A 15,613-nucleotide genomic window follows, 5' to 3' on the forward strand; every position below is an offset into this window, starting at 1 on the left:
TCTTATCTAGCCCTAACCATGTGACTTGTCACTGGGCTTCTTCCATATGCTGTACTCTTAATCCTTGTCATTTTACTTCATTCACTACTAACACCTTTAGCTCTAGATCCATCTACCTTTGCCCCTTTCTACACCAATGCCGGGTGGAGAAAAATCTCAACAATGTCGTGGTTTCAGCTGGAAACTTATATAGCTCCCTTTCCAGTTTCCTGTGCAGCTCCCCTAATGTTTTCCACTCTTCTTTAAACACCAGTCACACCCTTTCTCCTCTTCTTGTGGCAGATGACCTTTTAGCTACTTCATAGATAGCTCCTAGTCCTCTCACCTGGGAACCCATCCAACATGTACATCCTGCATCATAGCCCCCTTCATTTCTGACTCTTTTTCTGTAAGCAAATCCTTGGTCTGCTATCAAATTCCCTTCCATAATTAAAAAATCTTTATATAAGCCCTAAATATTTAATTCTTCAGACAAATATTTATTAAGTACCAGGTTGGTCTACTAAACCAGAGTGACAAAAGGAAGCCAGCTACTGAAGGCTCCCGTTCACTTGTCTGCCTGTAGTTTCTATAAATTGTCCTTTTCTTCTTTTGCTGGTTGGTTGTAATGGAGGCTGCCATGTTACTACAGCCACTCCCTGAATGATTTCAGGTGGGCAGGTTGTACTGGCCATGAATCTGTTTAATGGGAAGTCTGTACAACCCAGCACTCTAAAGAGCGAAGCTATTTCTCCAAAATTTAATTTCTCAATCCATATTAAATGTGTTTCTGACTGATTCAGAATCAGACTTTGGCAGAGTCACTTGCAAACTGGCAGTAGTCAGTTACTGCTATGTGAACTCAGACACAGAAAGGGCCATTGTGCAAGCATAAAGCTTTCTGGTACATGTGCAGGGAGGTGCAAAGACAAAAGACTTAAGAAGACTGTATTCTTTAGTCTTCTCTGAGGCCCTCTTTTACCATTGTCTAAAGATACAGGATCAACGGGGCATGGTGGCTCACACCTTTAATCTTACTACTTGGGAGGAGAGATAAGAGGATCTCTATGAGTTTGAGGCCAGACTGGTCTACCCAGAGAATCCCAGGTCTGTTGGAGCTACATAGTGAGTTCCTGTCAAAGGGGTAGGAGGTAAGGAAAATATTCCAGGGTCCTTCTTTTCAACAAATCTTTTTTCTCTTAAGGTAGAATTTCAGATTTTCATTGCATATAGCCAAAAAACAAGCTCTTGTCATTCTTGCTGACAAGGCGGCCTGTTTTGTGACTGCTATCTCTTGGGCTCTAACTATGAGTGCTTTGAATATAGATTTTTAGGGAGGAAGTAGCATGTATGTTGTCCCTTATTTTCAGGCTTCATTAAGAAGCTACGAGAGCAAAACATGCTCAAATCCAGCTGCCTGGAAACCACAGGAGCAGGGTGTAACTTCTGTGAAGTTCTTTTGCCTACTGGTAGTTGCTTGAGACCACTGAGGTCAGATAATCGTGGGTCTGGCTGAGACACAGTCACAAGATTATCTACTGCACTGTTCCCAAAACTATCAATTATCACTTTCCCTTTAGAATCTTGCACATTTCCTCCTCTATTTCCTGCTTCCATCAGCGTTCAAAACTACTTCCTTCCTAACAATAAGCATTCTAAGTTATGAAGCTTTTCTCCCCATTATAGGCAAACTTCAAGAGGTTGTTGCTAATCATTAACAAGAGAAAGCCATCAGGGGGCCTTATTTTCTGACTCATTTCCCTTTGGTAAGGCTGCCCTTGACCACCTGCCTTATTACTAAGACCAACAAGTGGTTTTCAGGTCTTACATTCCTCGACATTCTAAGGACCCATGACACTGTAAACCACTCAAGCAATCCTGAAACATTTTCTTCCCTTGCTTCTGTGATACCATGTGTTCTTGGGGCTTCTTTATACATGTCTATACATTTTAAGGCTTTTTTTGTTTGTTTGTTTTATACATTCAACACGTGGGTGTTCTTTTAGATGGGTCCTAGACTACAGTTCTCAGGCATGCTTCAGTTCCGGTCTTCAAGTCTTGTCTTCTAGAACCTGTTTGTGGGAGCCTGGGGGAACCCCTGGCTACAGATGTCACCTAGAGCACTAGCTGCTTCCATTTCCAGCCTTCTGGGTGGAAAACAGGTTCCACACCTCTTCCTTTGAAGAGACAACCATGCTTGTTTAACAGTTTTGGTTTCCCTAGGGCTTATCTGTGAGCACAAGGACCTTTGTGCTCTCTGTAAAAAGTGGCTTATAGAAGAGTTTATGTCCTTTTCAAGCTTTCTCAGGTTTTACATGGATTTAGCTAGCATATGTTAGAGTGCCAATTTGTTGTAAAAGGCTGCTAGTGTGTTCCCAGCCGCCCGGCAGCTCAGACTCAAAATAATCACACAGAAACTGTATTAATTAAATCACTGTTTGGCCTATTAGCTCTAACTTCTTATTGGCTAGCTCTTATATTTTAATTTAACCCATTTCTAGTAATCTGTGTATTGCCACATAGCTGTGGCTTACTGGGTAAAGTTCCGTCTGGCTCTGGTGGGGCTACATGACTTCTCTCTAACTCCTCCTTCTTTCTCCCAGCATTCAGTTTAGTTTTCCCCACCTACCTCTATTCCCGGTGCAGGCCCAAGACAGTTTCTTTATTAACCAATGGTATTCACAGCATACAGAGGAGAATCCCACATCAGGAGTCCATAGTGCCATGGCGACAGGTGACCAGAGCAGGAAGCTAGGAGATCATAGCTTTACCTACAAACACTAAGCAGAGCGAGGAAACTGGAAGTGGGGTGGGGCTTCAAACACTCAAAGCCCATCCTCAGTGTTAGACTTCCTCCATCAAGGCCTTCCTAAAGTTTCCATACCATCTACAATTAGCATTCTGGGGACCAAGTATTCAAACACCTGAGCCTATGGAGGATGTTTTTCATGTAAACCACCAGGGATTATCTATCCTGGAAGGCTACATCAAAGATTCAAAATGGGATGCTGGAGATGACAGAAACACTTCGAGAGGCAGTTTCAGTAAAATTGTTTTAAAAGTTTTATCTTTATAATATGAACACATAACGAAGTATTTGAGTATAATTAGTACACACATGTTATAGCAGAACTTGATAATTTAGTCTTTAACTGTTTATATATGGAGATTGGTCACAAAGTCTTGTTGGAATAGATTTTAACTGGAAAAATGGGACTGCCCTAATAATTAGGTATGTTTGATATTTACTAATGACATCTCTGCAGTTCTATCTTCCTGTTAGATTCTAGAACCATATACCTCACAGTTTACAGGTGTTTCTATTGGGACATTCAATGGATACTTTTAAAACTTAACCCTCCCGAACCCATTTGGTTCTCTGAGCCATTGTCTCTTTATTTACTCAAATGGCCGAGCTAAAACTCAAGTCGCCAACATCTCTTCCTCTCACACACATCCTGGATTATCTGTCTGTCTGTTTATCTTTCTTACACCCTCTTCTCTGTTGGAAGTCTCTTAATTCCCTCTACTCTACCCAGGCTGCCATCATCTGCTCCCCACAGCACTGGAACAAAACCTGAATTGAGTTTCTCCATTTTGTCTCCTTCCTACTTAAACTCCAAGAAGCAGCCTGAGTGATTCTCCTAAAATGTAAACTTGATACCAAGTTCTACTGCAGAGTGCTGGGTCTCAACCTGTCATCAGCCATCACCTTCCCCCAGCCCCAGTCTAGTGGAATGAGATGTTGTCACTATGTTTTCCCAAATGCCTTATCTTTCCTTACCATAACAGTCCTCAGATTTCTTTGTTATTATCTTTGCTGCTAACCTGAGGTATTTGCATGTAGTTCAATGACTTATTATTTCTTATGGGCACAGGTACTTTACAGTTGTGGCTGTGTACCTGTAAACTTATAAAGTCAATTTTTAATAAAAAAATCAGGTCTTCAATAATATTTGTTAAATTAATAGTTGGTTCTTGGACTAAAGATATGTGATTAGCTGAATCACATATAATAAGCAAAATTAATGCTGTGTTGTTTTGGCCTTAAGAAGTACCTATCTTTCATAATTAGAATTAAGCAGAGATGGCTCCCTAGAACAGGTGGCCTTTGAAAGAGAAAAGGTGAGAGAAAAAATTCTTACCTAGTGGACTGCAAAAAGCAAATTTAAGAATACCAGTGTCTGTGCAGGAGTTAATCATGTTCTGAGGAGATGGGTAAATCCCAGTTGAAACGTGCTGTGCTCTCTCCTGGGATTCACTAGCTAGGGGCTAGCTCTCTTCCTGGACACCGAGACAGAGCCAGGGAACGAGCTGCAGCTTTTCATTACTGGCAGCAATTAAAGCACTGAGCTCTTGCCTCCCTAATGCTGAAAAATAATCCTTTTACTTCAGCAAGTAAGATTCCTACCAAGTTTTCAATTCATAGGATTTAAATTTTCATTTAATGTTTATATCAAAACATACCTAGAATACATTTCACAAGAATATTGGGTCCAGTTATTCTTGGCCTGCGTTTCGGTAACTTATCCTAGCATACAATGGCCACTCTGTTTTCTTAGCTCTACAGTTTCTTTGTGCACTATTTCTTGAACATGGGCCTCATTTTCTAACTTTGCTGAGATGAAAAAAAATGTTAATTTCAGCAACAGCTTAATATCTCTTCATAGATTTATAGCCCAGACTTTTGTAAAAATAGGTTGCTAAGACGCAGAGGTGGACTTAGGTATTTGTTGAAAATTTTGTTCTAGAGAACGTGAAGGACGAATGAGGTGCCTGAAGACCCCTTTCTCAGCCGTGCCTTACTAAACAAGGGGCAGGTTAATGACTCCAGATGATGATTCTTAAAAGCGCTGTCAACGATGGCACTGACATTGAAATGGAGTAACAGATCTGAATTGCGGTATGAGCAAGGGTTACTTTACAGTCTTACTCTCGAATTGATTTAGAATCAGTACCTCTTTTTAATCTGCAGCTCCTCTATTAGTGGTTTATTATAGAGTGGCTTTTATGAAAATTTCGATCTAATCACTAGTCAGAAATATATGATTTAGTCACTCTATTTTACAGAAAGTGCTTTAAACTTTTTAATATAAACTCAATATACACAGTAGGCTGATAAATTAATGAGACGGTTCACAGAAGTCAGACATGAAAATCAGTATGCTATTTTATTAGCTATAACTCCTTTTTTTCAAAGATGGGAGATAAATGTAAGCTTCATTTTAGAAGTCACATTATACACAATTTTAATATAATGAAAAAACCTCCATCTTAGATAGCCAAAAATTAACATTTCCAAGGCAATTTATAGTTTCCAAAGAGCTTTTCTCATCAATTATCTCAGAAAACTGAATAACGATGTGATTATTAAAGGTTAATTAAGCAAATACTTGTGGAGTAATTGGGAGGTAATCTATTTCTAATTTAACAGGTCAATCAGGGGTATTTAGGAAATATTTTTTCTGATTAATAACTCTAACCAAAACAAAATATTTAAATGGTTTCCCTAGTGGAAAACAATAAGCGTGTGTTTGCTCTTTTAAGCCAATTGTTTCATGGAAACTGGGAGAAGGGAAGGCTCCCAATTTCACTCTTGTAATGAGGTTTCTGAGCTCTTCATTCCCCATGTCAATCCACGATTTATACTGTTTATTTTGGAACTCTGGAATAAAATAAAATATGAAGTGACAAGAGCAAGAAGGGGGTTGTTAGAAAAAAAATAGTCTTTCTTGCAGGACACAACGCATTTTGGATACTGACTGTACACAGAAGGGAGAATACAAATCCAACTCCTATTAACAACCTAACATGACTCAGGGAAGAACCAGTTGAGAAGAGTATGGGCACGCTCATCTGCAGTGAACTACAGACGCCTTTCTCCTAACTTACGGGTATCTCGATCTCTAGTAGCACCAAGTGCTTGAAAAGTCAATACCCGGGTGCTCCGGGTTTACTGTCCAGAGACTTTGATTCCCAGGTACGAAAAATACAAAGTGACCGTCCAGGGCCTATGTAAAAGGCTGCAGTGACTGCAGAGGATTAGCTCCGGGGAGAGTCACGGGGTTGGGTCCCGGCCTGGGCACCCAATGGAGGAGTGGACTCCCCGCACCTTTGTCTGAGCCAGGGCCGAGTGTCACGGCCGGGACGTGGGTCTCCGTGGTCCAGGCGGGTCGGGTACTACCCTAGAGGAAGCCGGAGGTCGGCACGGTGCCGCCAGGCCCCCTCCCACGGGAACCGCGCCAGGTCCCCAGCCAGAGCCGGGCGGCTCGCTATTGTTTTTGGCGAGCACAGAAATCCGTGCGCCGATCCTCTGCGCACCCAGGTTTCCTCCCGGAGGCCATTCGGTTTCCTCTGAGGCCCTATATAGAGGCCCGGAGCAGAGAGGTGCGCGCAGGCTCGCGGCTCTGCCTCAGGTCTCCGCACCCTTTGAAGCCGCCCGCGGAGGTGAAGGGAAATCTCTCCCTAGGATTAGGAGCGGGAGGCGGGAGGACAGGAGGCGGGTCGCTTCTCCGGGGTTTCCCTGACGCCAGCAGCAGCTGCAGCAGCAGCGCCCGGCGCGCGCGCTCCGCGCCCGTGCCCGGCTCCGGAGAGCAAGGCGGGGGGAGGGGAGCGGGCCCGCCGCCTGCCCCTGCGCCAGCTCGGCTCCACCGCCGCGGCTGCCCGCGAAGCGAGCGCCGGGATTGGAGCCCGGCAGGCCGCGGGGCGCAAAGAGGGAGCCGGCGGGGAGGGGGAAGGCGCGCGTGCGAGGCTGTGCGCGTGCGCGGCCCAGCGCGCTCCGGCGCCCGCCCCCCACCCTGCGGTCTCCGCCCCCCTCGCTCTACGGTGAGGAGCCCGAGTCGGCGGCGGGTGGCGGCGCCTGGAACGTGGAGAGACCGAGCCACCCCCCCAGCTCTAGCCCGGAATGTACTGACTCCCCTTCTCTGCTCTCCTCTCCGTCCCGCTGCAGGAGGGAGGCGTCCCGGAGTCTTTCCCCTTGGGCTCGCGAGGGGGCCGCGCGGGCTGGCCGGGCTGGGCCGGGCTGGAGCCGAGCCTACGGCGCAGAGACCGGCTGAGGCGCGCTGAGGGAAGGGCGCGAGCGCTCCGCGGCGCTGTCGCCGCCGCCGCCGCCGCCGCTCGCGGGGCAGAGATGGCGGCAGAGCGCGAAGCCAGGCGACTCCTCAGCACCTCCTCCTCCCGGCGCTGCTGCCCCACACCGCTGCTGCTGTTGCTGTTGCTGCCGCGACTGCTGCTGTCCGGCGCCGCGGCCGTGAGGAGCGGCTCCCCGCCGCAGTCCGCAGGTAAGTGGGGCCGGGCCCGGGACGCCGTGGGGGCTGGGGCGCGGCACCGGCTCCCGCGGCCGCTGCGGTGTGGGTTTTTTGTTGTTGTTTAGGATCCAGAGGGGAGCATGCGGGAACTTCTCCGTCTCGGCTCCGGTTGCTGAAAGCGGAGCGGGCAGGAGGGGCCCTTGCCGGGGAAGGGGCGCCTCCGGGGTCTGGCCCAGAGCTCTGGGGGTCCAGCTCTGTGCTTTGTACCGGCAGGCAGGTTCACCCCTCGCCTCTTTCCCCTCCCCCAGGCTCATCCCACTTGTAAGAGTGGGACATTCTTGTGCTCACACAAGCACCAGTAGAGGCCACTACACACCTCATTAAATAAACAATCGTACAGCCAATTCATTAATTTTCAGGCAAGGATGGAGGAGGGGGCTTGAACTCTTTATTTATTTATATTTTGGCCTGGCCACGGGTTGCCCAGCGCCTGAAGTCCAGGGAAGCACTGTTGGATCTCGAGGGACTCTTCGCTCAGTGATTGGAGCCCGAGTCTTCCGGAGAGGGGGGTGCCAAGGGGCACACTTGCCCCTTGGTGATCAGTGGTGTTGACTTAGCTATGAGACTTGGAGAGCGGCTCCAAGTGATTCTGTGGAGCAGTGCTTCCGTTATGAAACGCCTCTTTGCTGGGGATTTCAACTTTGTTTCAGTGTTGCCCACTCTTAACCTATAAAGAATTTCAGGCGTCGGATATTTAGATAAATACTTGTCTGTTGTCTTTGAATGGCAGTATAAACATAGATGCTTTCAGCCTCGTGTGTGTGTGTGTTTTACGCAGTACCGGAATCACCTGCATTACTTATTTAAGGGAGTCAGTCCGAGCCTCTGATAGTTGAGTAGCAGGACTCAACAGTTGAAGGGCAAATTGACCTGTGCTTTGCTAACCTTATTTGCCTAAGGTGGTGAGCCATACAACTTGACAACTTCCATGAGATTTAAATTTTTACAACTGAAGGTCGCCTGATGGAATGCAATGGCAATTTGTAGTTCCTAAACCAAAAACTTGTTTTCCTTTGATAATTATGAAATCATTAAAAATCATGTCGCAGTATGATTTGACTGATAAACTCTGGAATTCTGCATCGTGTGTATGTGTACATAGGTTCTGACTTGCCGGTGTTAAAAGTTTTAAATCCACACCAGTATGTATTATCTAAACGGGTAAACAACGGTGTTAAAATTAAATTGGACCATTGATGTTGTGATACGCACTTGTACAAAGTTTTGGGCACAGTTTTCAGACTTGAAATGCAGGAATGGGCAAGAGAAATGTGACGATTTTGGAAAACAAGTTTTTCTTCCTCTCTTTGATTTCCTATAGAGGTTTCTATGGAGCTCATCGTGTGTGTATTTGAGGTTGTAGCTGGAGTTTATGTTTAAAGTTTTTGCAATGATGAGGTGCAACACATTTGTTTTTTTATGAGTTTTCAGTGTGGTGTATAAGGGAAGACAGCTACTCAACTACTAATTACATAGTTGAGTGATTGTGACATGTACCGCAAAGGAGACTAGGTTTTGAAAACGTGTGTTGGGGTGATTTACCTAGCCAGTGTCAGGGTTTCTCAGATTTGAGGTGGTGGTGGGGTAGAGGGAAGAAAGCTCACAGCTAATTAGTCGTGCAGCAGAGCCTAGAGCACAGGTCTGGTTCTTCCTGATAGGCCTTCTTATTCTCCTTTCAAAAGATTTTTGTTAACCCCTCTGTCTCATTCCAAAAATGAACAAAAAAAAAAAAATCACTGCAGTGAGCTGGGGTAGTCTGTTCTGTCATGAGCTGTGGGAGAGATGGAGGGGATGGGGAACTGAGTAAGCAGTTGCTGGATCAAGCTGTCTCTAATCAGATACCATTTGCCAGTGTTGTACTTATTTACTTATTTTTGAAGCATGATAGACTTCACTTTTGGTAGGGGAGTGAGGATGTTCAGTATTAAGTAGAGAAAAATAAGGGAAATGAGTGTTTTACATTTTAGGGTAGACATTTGGACACATGGAAGAAGAGAAAAAAAGCAATTGAAGGGAATCATGCTAGAAAATGGTTAGTGGTGAGGAAATGAATCCGCACGCACACAGGTTTTGGGAAGGGAGGGCTGGTCACTGAAAAGATTTGTAGTGACCCTTGGGGAAGATGGATTGACTGGGCACCCCGTGAATTGCGAATGTTCTCCGATGAGAGTAGACATTCTTCATAGAGGACCACAGGTTCCGACAGGCAGTTACTTGATGTGACACATTACCGCATAAGGTGGTCTGTGTCTGTTTTTAGCGTCTCGTAGAAAACCCTGCTTCACATTTAGAGTAGTGTTCACTCTGCTCTTGAATGTAGCTCTCCTTTGCCTTCATCAGCACCAACCTGTATCACTTGACTTAGTATTTGGTTTTTTCTTGTTTTTTCTTTTCTTTTTCATGTTTTTCTTTCACTCACTCCAATACTGATTTCTAACATTTGTCTCATTCTCTTCGTCTTTGATTTTTGCCAGTAAGCTAATGACTCTCCTAGTCCTCCCCTAGTTCCCCCTTGGTAGCTTCATTGGTGCAGGTCCAAAGGTAGACTCACCTTCATTCCTCTTCCCCCATCCCTTTTTCTCAGTGGTAAAGAACGAGTCCCTGGCCAGGGCTCTGACATTGTTAGAATGATTGCATGGATTTGTCTTGTTTTACCTGTCTTAGCCATGAGTGTCCATGTCCTCTCCCAAGTTAGGATCTAGAAAACCTTTCTCTGTTTGACTTTTACCTCCTAGGAATTTCTTCTGTTTGTACCTTTTCATCTGTATCCATACCTGAACTAGCAATAGTGGCACTGTAATAAATCTATCTCAACTGTTACCTCTAGAGATGCGATTTTCTATTACAATAATCTTTCTGAAATATATTTCTAGGTGTTGAACACCCAGTTAAAATGTCTTATTAGTAGTAAGTGTCCTGTAGTGTCTTGTAGTCTAACTGCTTTGGGATAGAGATGGGAGATCCTCTGTGTTCTGTAACAGTCCCCAACAATCCCAATTTAAATTAGTCTCTTCTCACTCTTCTATTACCTTTTGTTCTCCCACTCCAGATTAATTGCTGAGCTTTGTGCCTTCAGGCCTTTGCACAGGCTGTTCTTTTTTTTTTCCGTGTTAAAGCCAAATCCCACTTCTTTAACTCCTATCTTATCAGAAACTCCCCCCCCCATTGGCTTCTCCCCCAGAGAGTCAATGGTTGCCATTCTCCATGTTCCTGTAGCTTTTAAAATACTTTTCTTTGTCTTGTATTATTTATTTTCTTGTCACTTTTGCTATTCTTAACCTCTTGAGGGTTGGTACATTCTTATTCACTTTTCATCCTTGGCAACCTGAAGTGTAGGTTGCTCACTGGTTAGTTGTTAACTTGTCCCAAGCTAGAGTCATCTGGGAAGAAGAAGCCTCAATTGACAAAAATGCTGCTATCAGATTGGCCTGTAGGCAAGCCTGTGGGGTAAGAAAGCAAGCTGAGCAATCCAGGAGGAGCAAGTCAGTAAGCAGCACTCCTCCATGGTCTCTGCTTCTGTTTCTGACTCCAGGTTCTTGCCTTGAGTTCATGCCCTGGTTTCTCCAGGTGATAGATTGTGACTTGGAAGTTGTAAGATGAAATTAATTCTTTCCTCCCCGAGTTGTATTTCGTCATGGTGTTTATGATAGTAATAGAAAGTAAACTAGGAAACGAGAAAACCAGTGTTCATTTCATTGTGCCTAGCCGCTTTTGAACTCCTGGGCCACAGAGCATAAATATGGTTTCTTTATGTTTTTGATGACAGATTCTTGTATAGGATATGCTTGTGTGACAGTTGTTCCATTCCCTCTCCTCCCCTCTTGAGCCACTCTTCATAGATTTTCTAACCCTTTAATGAGCTTGGATCATCCTCTTAGATATGCTACCATTTTATCAGTTTTGTCATTTTTTTGGAAGGATACATGGCTTTTCCAGAGTTGTTATAAAAAAGATTTGATGTTCTGCTCTGCCTGTCTGCTGGGACAAGGTACAAAAGAGGTCGTATATTTCTGGGGTGAATGCACAGGTGAGATAAGAAATGTGCTCCTTAGCAAGTTGTCTGAAAATTAATACATTATGTGGGATGAAGAAAGGGTTTTCATGTGGAGGCAAGGATTTAAGGGTATGACTCATGATTCTACAATTATACATATATCTGTAAATTGGGGACTACAGGCAGACAAGAGCAATTCCTTTCATACCTGACTGGATTTCCGTGAGATGTAAAGTTGCTTATAAAATATCATATATGTATAGAATAGTTCTTTTAAATTTATTGATTCTTTGTAGATTTCACATCATTTATTTCTATCCCATTTATCTCCCTGTCCCCTCTCATCCATTCTCTGCCCTTGCAATCTCCCCCCAAAAGTGTAACATGAGGGGCTGCTTGTTGGGGTTTCTGTCCCACCTGATGCCCCAGCCGTTTAGTCCCAGAGAAAATCACACAGAGATCTCCATAAGTTATAAAACTGATTGGCCCATTAGCTCAGTCTTCTTATTAGCTCTTATCACTTATATTAATCCATTATCCTTATCTATGTTAACCGCATGGCTCAGTACCTTTTTCAGCGGGTAGGTTACATCTTGATTCTTCCGTGGTCTGGGCAGGAACTGGAGAGAAATGGGCTTCCTCCTTCCCAGCATCCTCTTTTTCTCATCACCCTGCCTCTACTCTCTGTCTGGTTGACTTGCTGCCTGGCCAATCAGCATTTATTTAAAATATGATTGACAGAATACAGACAATTCTCCGCACCACAAAAGAAGACCAAATTTAAAAGAAAAATGGAAAACAAGATGAAACAAAGAAACCAAACAAAGGAAAAGAGAGAGAGAAGAATCTTACCATGGAAACTATAATGTGGCCAATGTAGAATAGTTTTACTATTTTTCAGCTTTAGAAATAAAGTGTGGTTCAATTATTACTTTTAAAGATTTATTTTCTTTCTCTCTCTGTTTCTCTCTGTCCCCACCCCCCCCCCGTGTGTGTGTGTGCACGCGTGACAGAGTGTGTTAGTATATGCAGTTATCTGTAGAGGCTAGAAGAATGTATTGGATCCCCTGGACCTAGACTTACAGGCAGGTGTGAGCTGCTCATTGTGGGTTCTGGGAATCAAATTTGGGTCTTGGAGCAGAACAATACATGCTCTTAACTGTTGAACCATCTTTCTAGCCCCCTGAGTTCGATATTTGAAAGTATAGTTTTTTCATTTGTCTCAGTTGATTATTGTTAGTTTTGCCTTTTTATTTTCTCTACATCAAGGAGAAAATTTTTTTTGATGTAGAGAAAATATAATGTCAGCATGATGTGGGAGTGTCATATATCAGCCCCGCCGCTCTTATTACAACAGTCAACACATCTCTTTTATGGAGGCCCTGTGTGATAGTCTACCCAAATATTTTGCTAATTGATTTCCATGCCCTTAGTGAAGTATGGGTACCATACTACATTGCATTCAAAATAGGAGAATAGTAGGGGCAATGACTAGAAGTGAGAATGACCAGTCAGAGAGCTGGTGAGATGAGTTTGGTTTAAGCTAGGAAACACTGTCAAGTGAAATACAATTTTAAGATAGAGGCCAAATTTTGGATTAATTTACAGTAAAGAATATTTTCAGCCAGGCAGTGGTGGCACACGCCTTTAATCCCAGCACTCGGGAGGCAGAGGCAGGCGGATCTCTGTGAGTTCGAGGCCAGCCTGGTCTACAAGAGCTAGTTCCAGGACAGGCTCCAAAGCTACAGAGAAACCCTGTCTCGAAAAACCAAAACCATAAAGAGTATTTTCATTAAAAACATTGTATATGAGACCCTCACTAGTCAAATACTGTTATATTTCTTTTTTCTTTTTCTTTGTTCTTTTTTTTTTTTTTCAAGACAGCCTGGCCTGCTATATTTCTTTGTAGTTGCTGTCTATTATATGGCTCATTCTTTTACTTAATAACTGTGAACTGTCAAAATCCTGCCACTTGAATTCTTTGGACATGATGAACTGTCCCTTTAAACTGTGAGCCAAAATAAATCCTTTCTCCAATAAGTTGCTTTGCCTTGCTATGTTATCACAGGCATCAGGAAAAGAAACTAAGGGTTCAGTCACTCTAGAACAGTACTGTTAACATTAGGAATAATATCTCTTAAGCAGCCCACTATGGGGATGTAGCTGAAGGCCCTGAGTTAAACCTGTAAGTACCACAGTAACAAACAAAACAACAAAAACTAATGCCTACATTTACAACTTTTTCAAGAATTTTTTACCTTTAATTGTGAATATTTCATATTAAATGTTTTTTATTTTAATTGCAGATATCATAGTCTGTTTTCTGTGTTCGCTGAAGGGTGGAGCTAGTTAATAGGTAATCTGGAATCCTCCAGTTGTGTACTTCTACAGTTAGTCTTCAGTATAAAATTGAGCGGTGGCTTCATCTCAGCTGAATGACCTATGTAGTTCTAGTATTTGAAAACTGGAGGTTTCTGTTTTGAATGTGCAAATTAACCTTCTGTCATTCTGTAAGACTTACTTTAATTATATATCTTTTCCAGGTATAAAGTAACATTATGATTGGGAAAATCTGTTCATTGCTTATAAATGATTGTATGTGATTTCATTTTATATGTGTAAAAATAGCATCAGGGCCGAGTTCATGAAACAGAAGTTCAGTGTTAAGTAATTGTGAAGCATTTTAAGTTACAGTATTACCAGAAATAATAGCTGCTTACTCTCAGGCTTGGAACAGACATGCTTGGAGTGTAAAATAAGTTCATGAGGTTACAGAGCTGGCTGGAATGAGCAAGTTTTGCTTCTTCTAAAGGTGTGGTTGTGTTTTATATTAAATTTTACATTAGTTTAAATGTTTTTGAGACAGGGTCTTTTAATAAAGCCTATACTGACCTTAGGCTTGTGATCTTCTGCCCTAGGGTTCTGAGTACTGGGATTATAGACATGCCTGTATTACCATGTCTAGTTTTGTTGTAATGAAATCAGTACTTGAATAATGCTTCATAAGGAGTTAGCATCTGGGTAGTCTGTAGATAAGAGTGTATGTTTTTACTTTTCTTTAAAATACCATTAGACATAACCTTTGAAATGGATAGCAAGGATTTTAAATTTAATTTTTCATTCAGACAGTTCTACTACCAGATCTTAAGTTTTAAATAATTTTGGCTTGTGGCAGACACATTTTTGAGGGCTAATTATAAAGCCACACACTTTGGAGATAGATAGTTAAGGTGAAATGGATGTATTTTCTGTCCTCAGGATGCCTTGGGTCTAATAGCACATCTTTAATCCCAGCGCTTGGGAGGCAGAGGAAAGTCAAACATTTTGAGTTCAAAGCCAGCCTAGTCAAATCAGAGAAACCCCGTTTTAAACCACAAGCAAAAACTTGATTTGGAGCAAACATCATTACTGCTATAGGTGGAAAGCATTATGGAATCGTGTCAGTGCTCATCAAGTAATAGTGCAGCTTTCCCTGATAATTCTGGATCTGGACTTTTAGAGTAGTCCTACTTAGTTTATGAAGCCAGTAGACGGGAGCTCTTAAGAGTGAGTTATTTTTCATTTCCTCAGAGTGATCCTGGAAGATTTACATGAATGAGGATGCCATAATAAAGTCACTTGGAGTTCAACTGCTACAATGTCTTCTGGATTATGTATCTCTGTATAGATAGAGTGTGTGCCTGCAGTGTGTGTGTGTGTGTGTGTGTGTGTGTGTGTGTGCGCGCGCGTGCGCACGTGCACGCGCACGCGCGTGCTGCTTGTACTGGGAATTAAACTTGTAGTCCTGAAGATTGGATGCTAGGCAAGTATTCTTACCACTGAGCTACAGCCTGAGCCTTTCTTCTGTAAATCTGAGACACGTTGTTCTTTTTTGTTTGTTTGTTTTGTTTTGCTTTCAGTACTGATTATTAGTTGACAGTAGTTGGTAAAAACTTACTGAGGATTCCTGAGCAGAGTGAATTTTAAAAACGACGCTACATAGAAACTGAATAGAGAATGTTTGTTTTTCTCTTGTGGAATGAATGAATTAAAAAAAAGTCAAAGTGCATTTACATATATAAGGTATAGTTAAGAAAATGTTATAGTTAACAATTAAGAAATAGAATAATAATTTGTAAACTTCATATATAATTATTAAGTTATGATATAACTAAATAAATTAAAATTTGAGCAGCTTGTTGATTAATTCTTGAAAACTTTTTAAGTTTGAGTAGGGACTGTTAATTTTAAATTTGTATATTTGATTCAATGGATTGTGTACAGAAATGTTTTGATGATGGCCTCCTTTATTAATAGCACCAGAACTATATGGAACTCAGCCTTTATGTACCTT

At 42.7% G+C, this 15,613-nt stretch overlaps 1 protein-coding gene across 9 annotated transcripts in view; it reads left to right on the top strand.

The window, feature by feature from the left end:
- Positions 1–6,770: 6,770 nt before the first annotated feature.
- Positions 6,771–15,613, top strand: part of Neo1 (neogenin 1) — a 168,757-nt gene continuing 159,914 nt past the window's right edge. For 3 of the 9 annotated variants that reach the window (XM_041679476.1, XM_041679478.1, XM_041679479.1), the window contains exon 1: positions 6,773–7,259. In XM_041679476.1, the coding sequence (XP_041535410.1) occupies positions 7,109–7,259 (151 nt within the window). In that variant the 5' untranslated portion in view covers positions 6,773–7,108. Of the gene's footprint in view, positions 7,260–15,613 lie in introns of all 9 variants that reach the window. The other 6 variants (XM_041679482.1, XM_041679483.1, XM_041679477.1 and 3 more) reach the window with 4 other exon arrangements.

The sequence above is a fragment of the Microtus oregoni genome, unplaced genomic scaffold, assembly GCF_018167655.1.
Source record: "Microtus oregoni isolate MIOR12 unplaced genomic scaffold, Mior012 000032F_ref0000030, whole genome shotgun sequence".
Lineage (NCBI taxonomy): Eukaryota > Metazoa > Chordata > Mammalia > Rodentia > Cricetidae > Microtus > Microtus oregoni.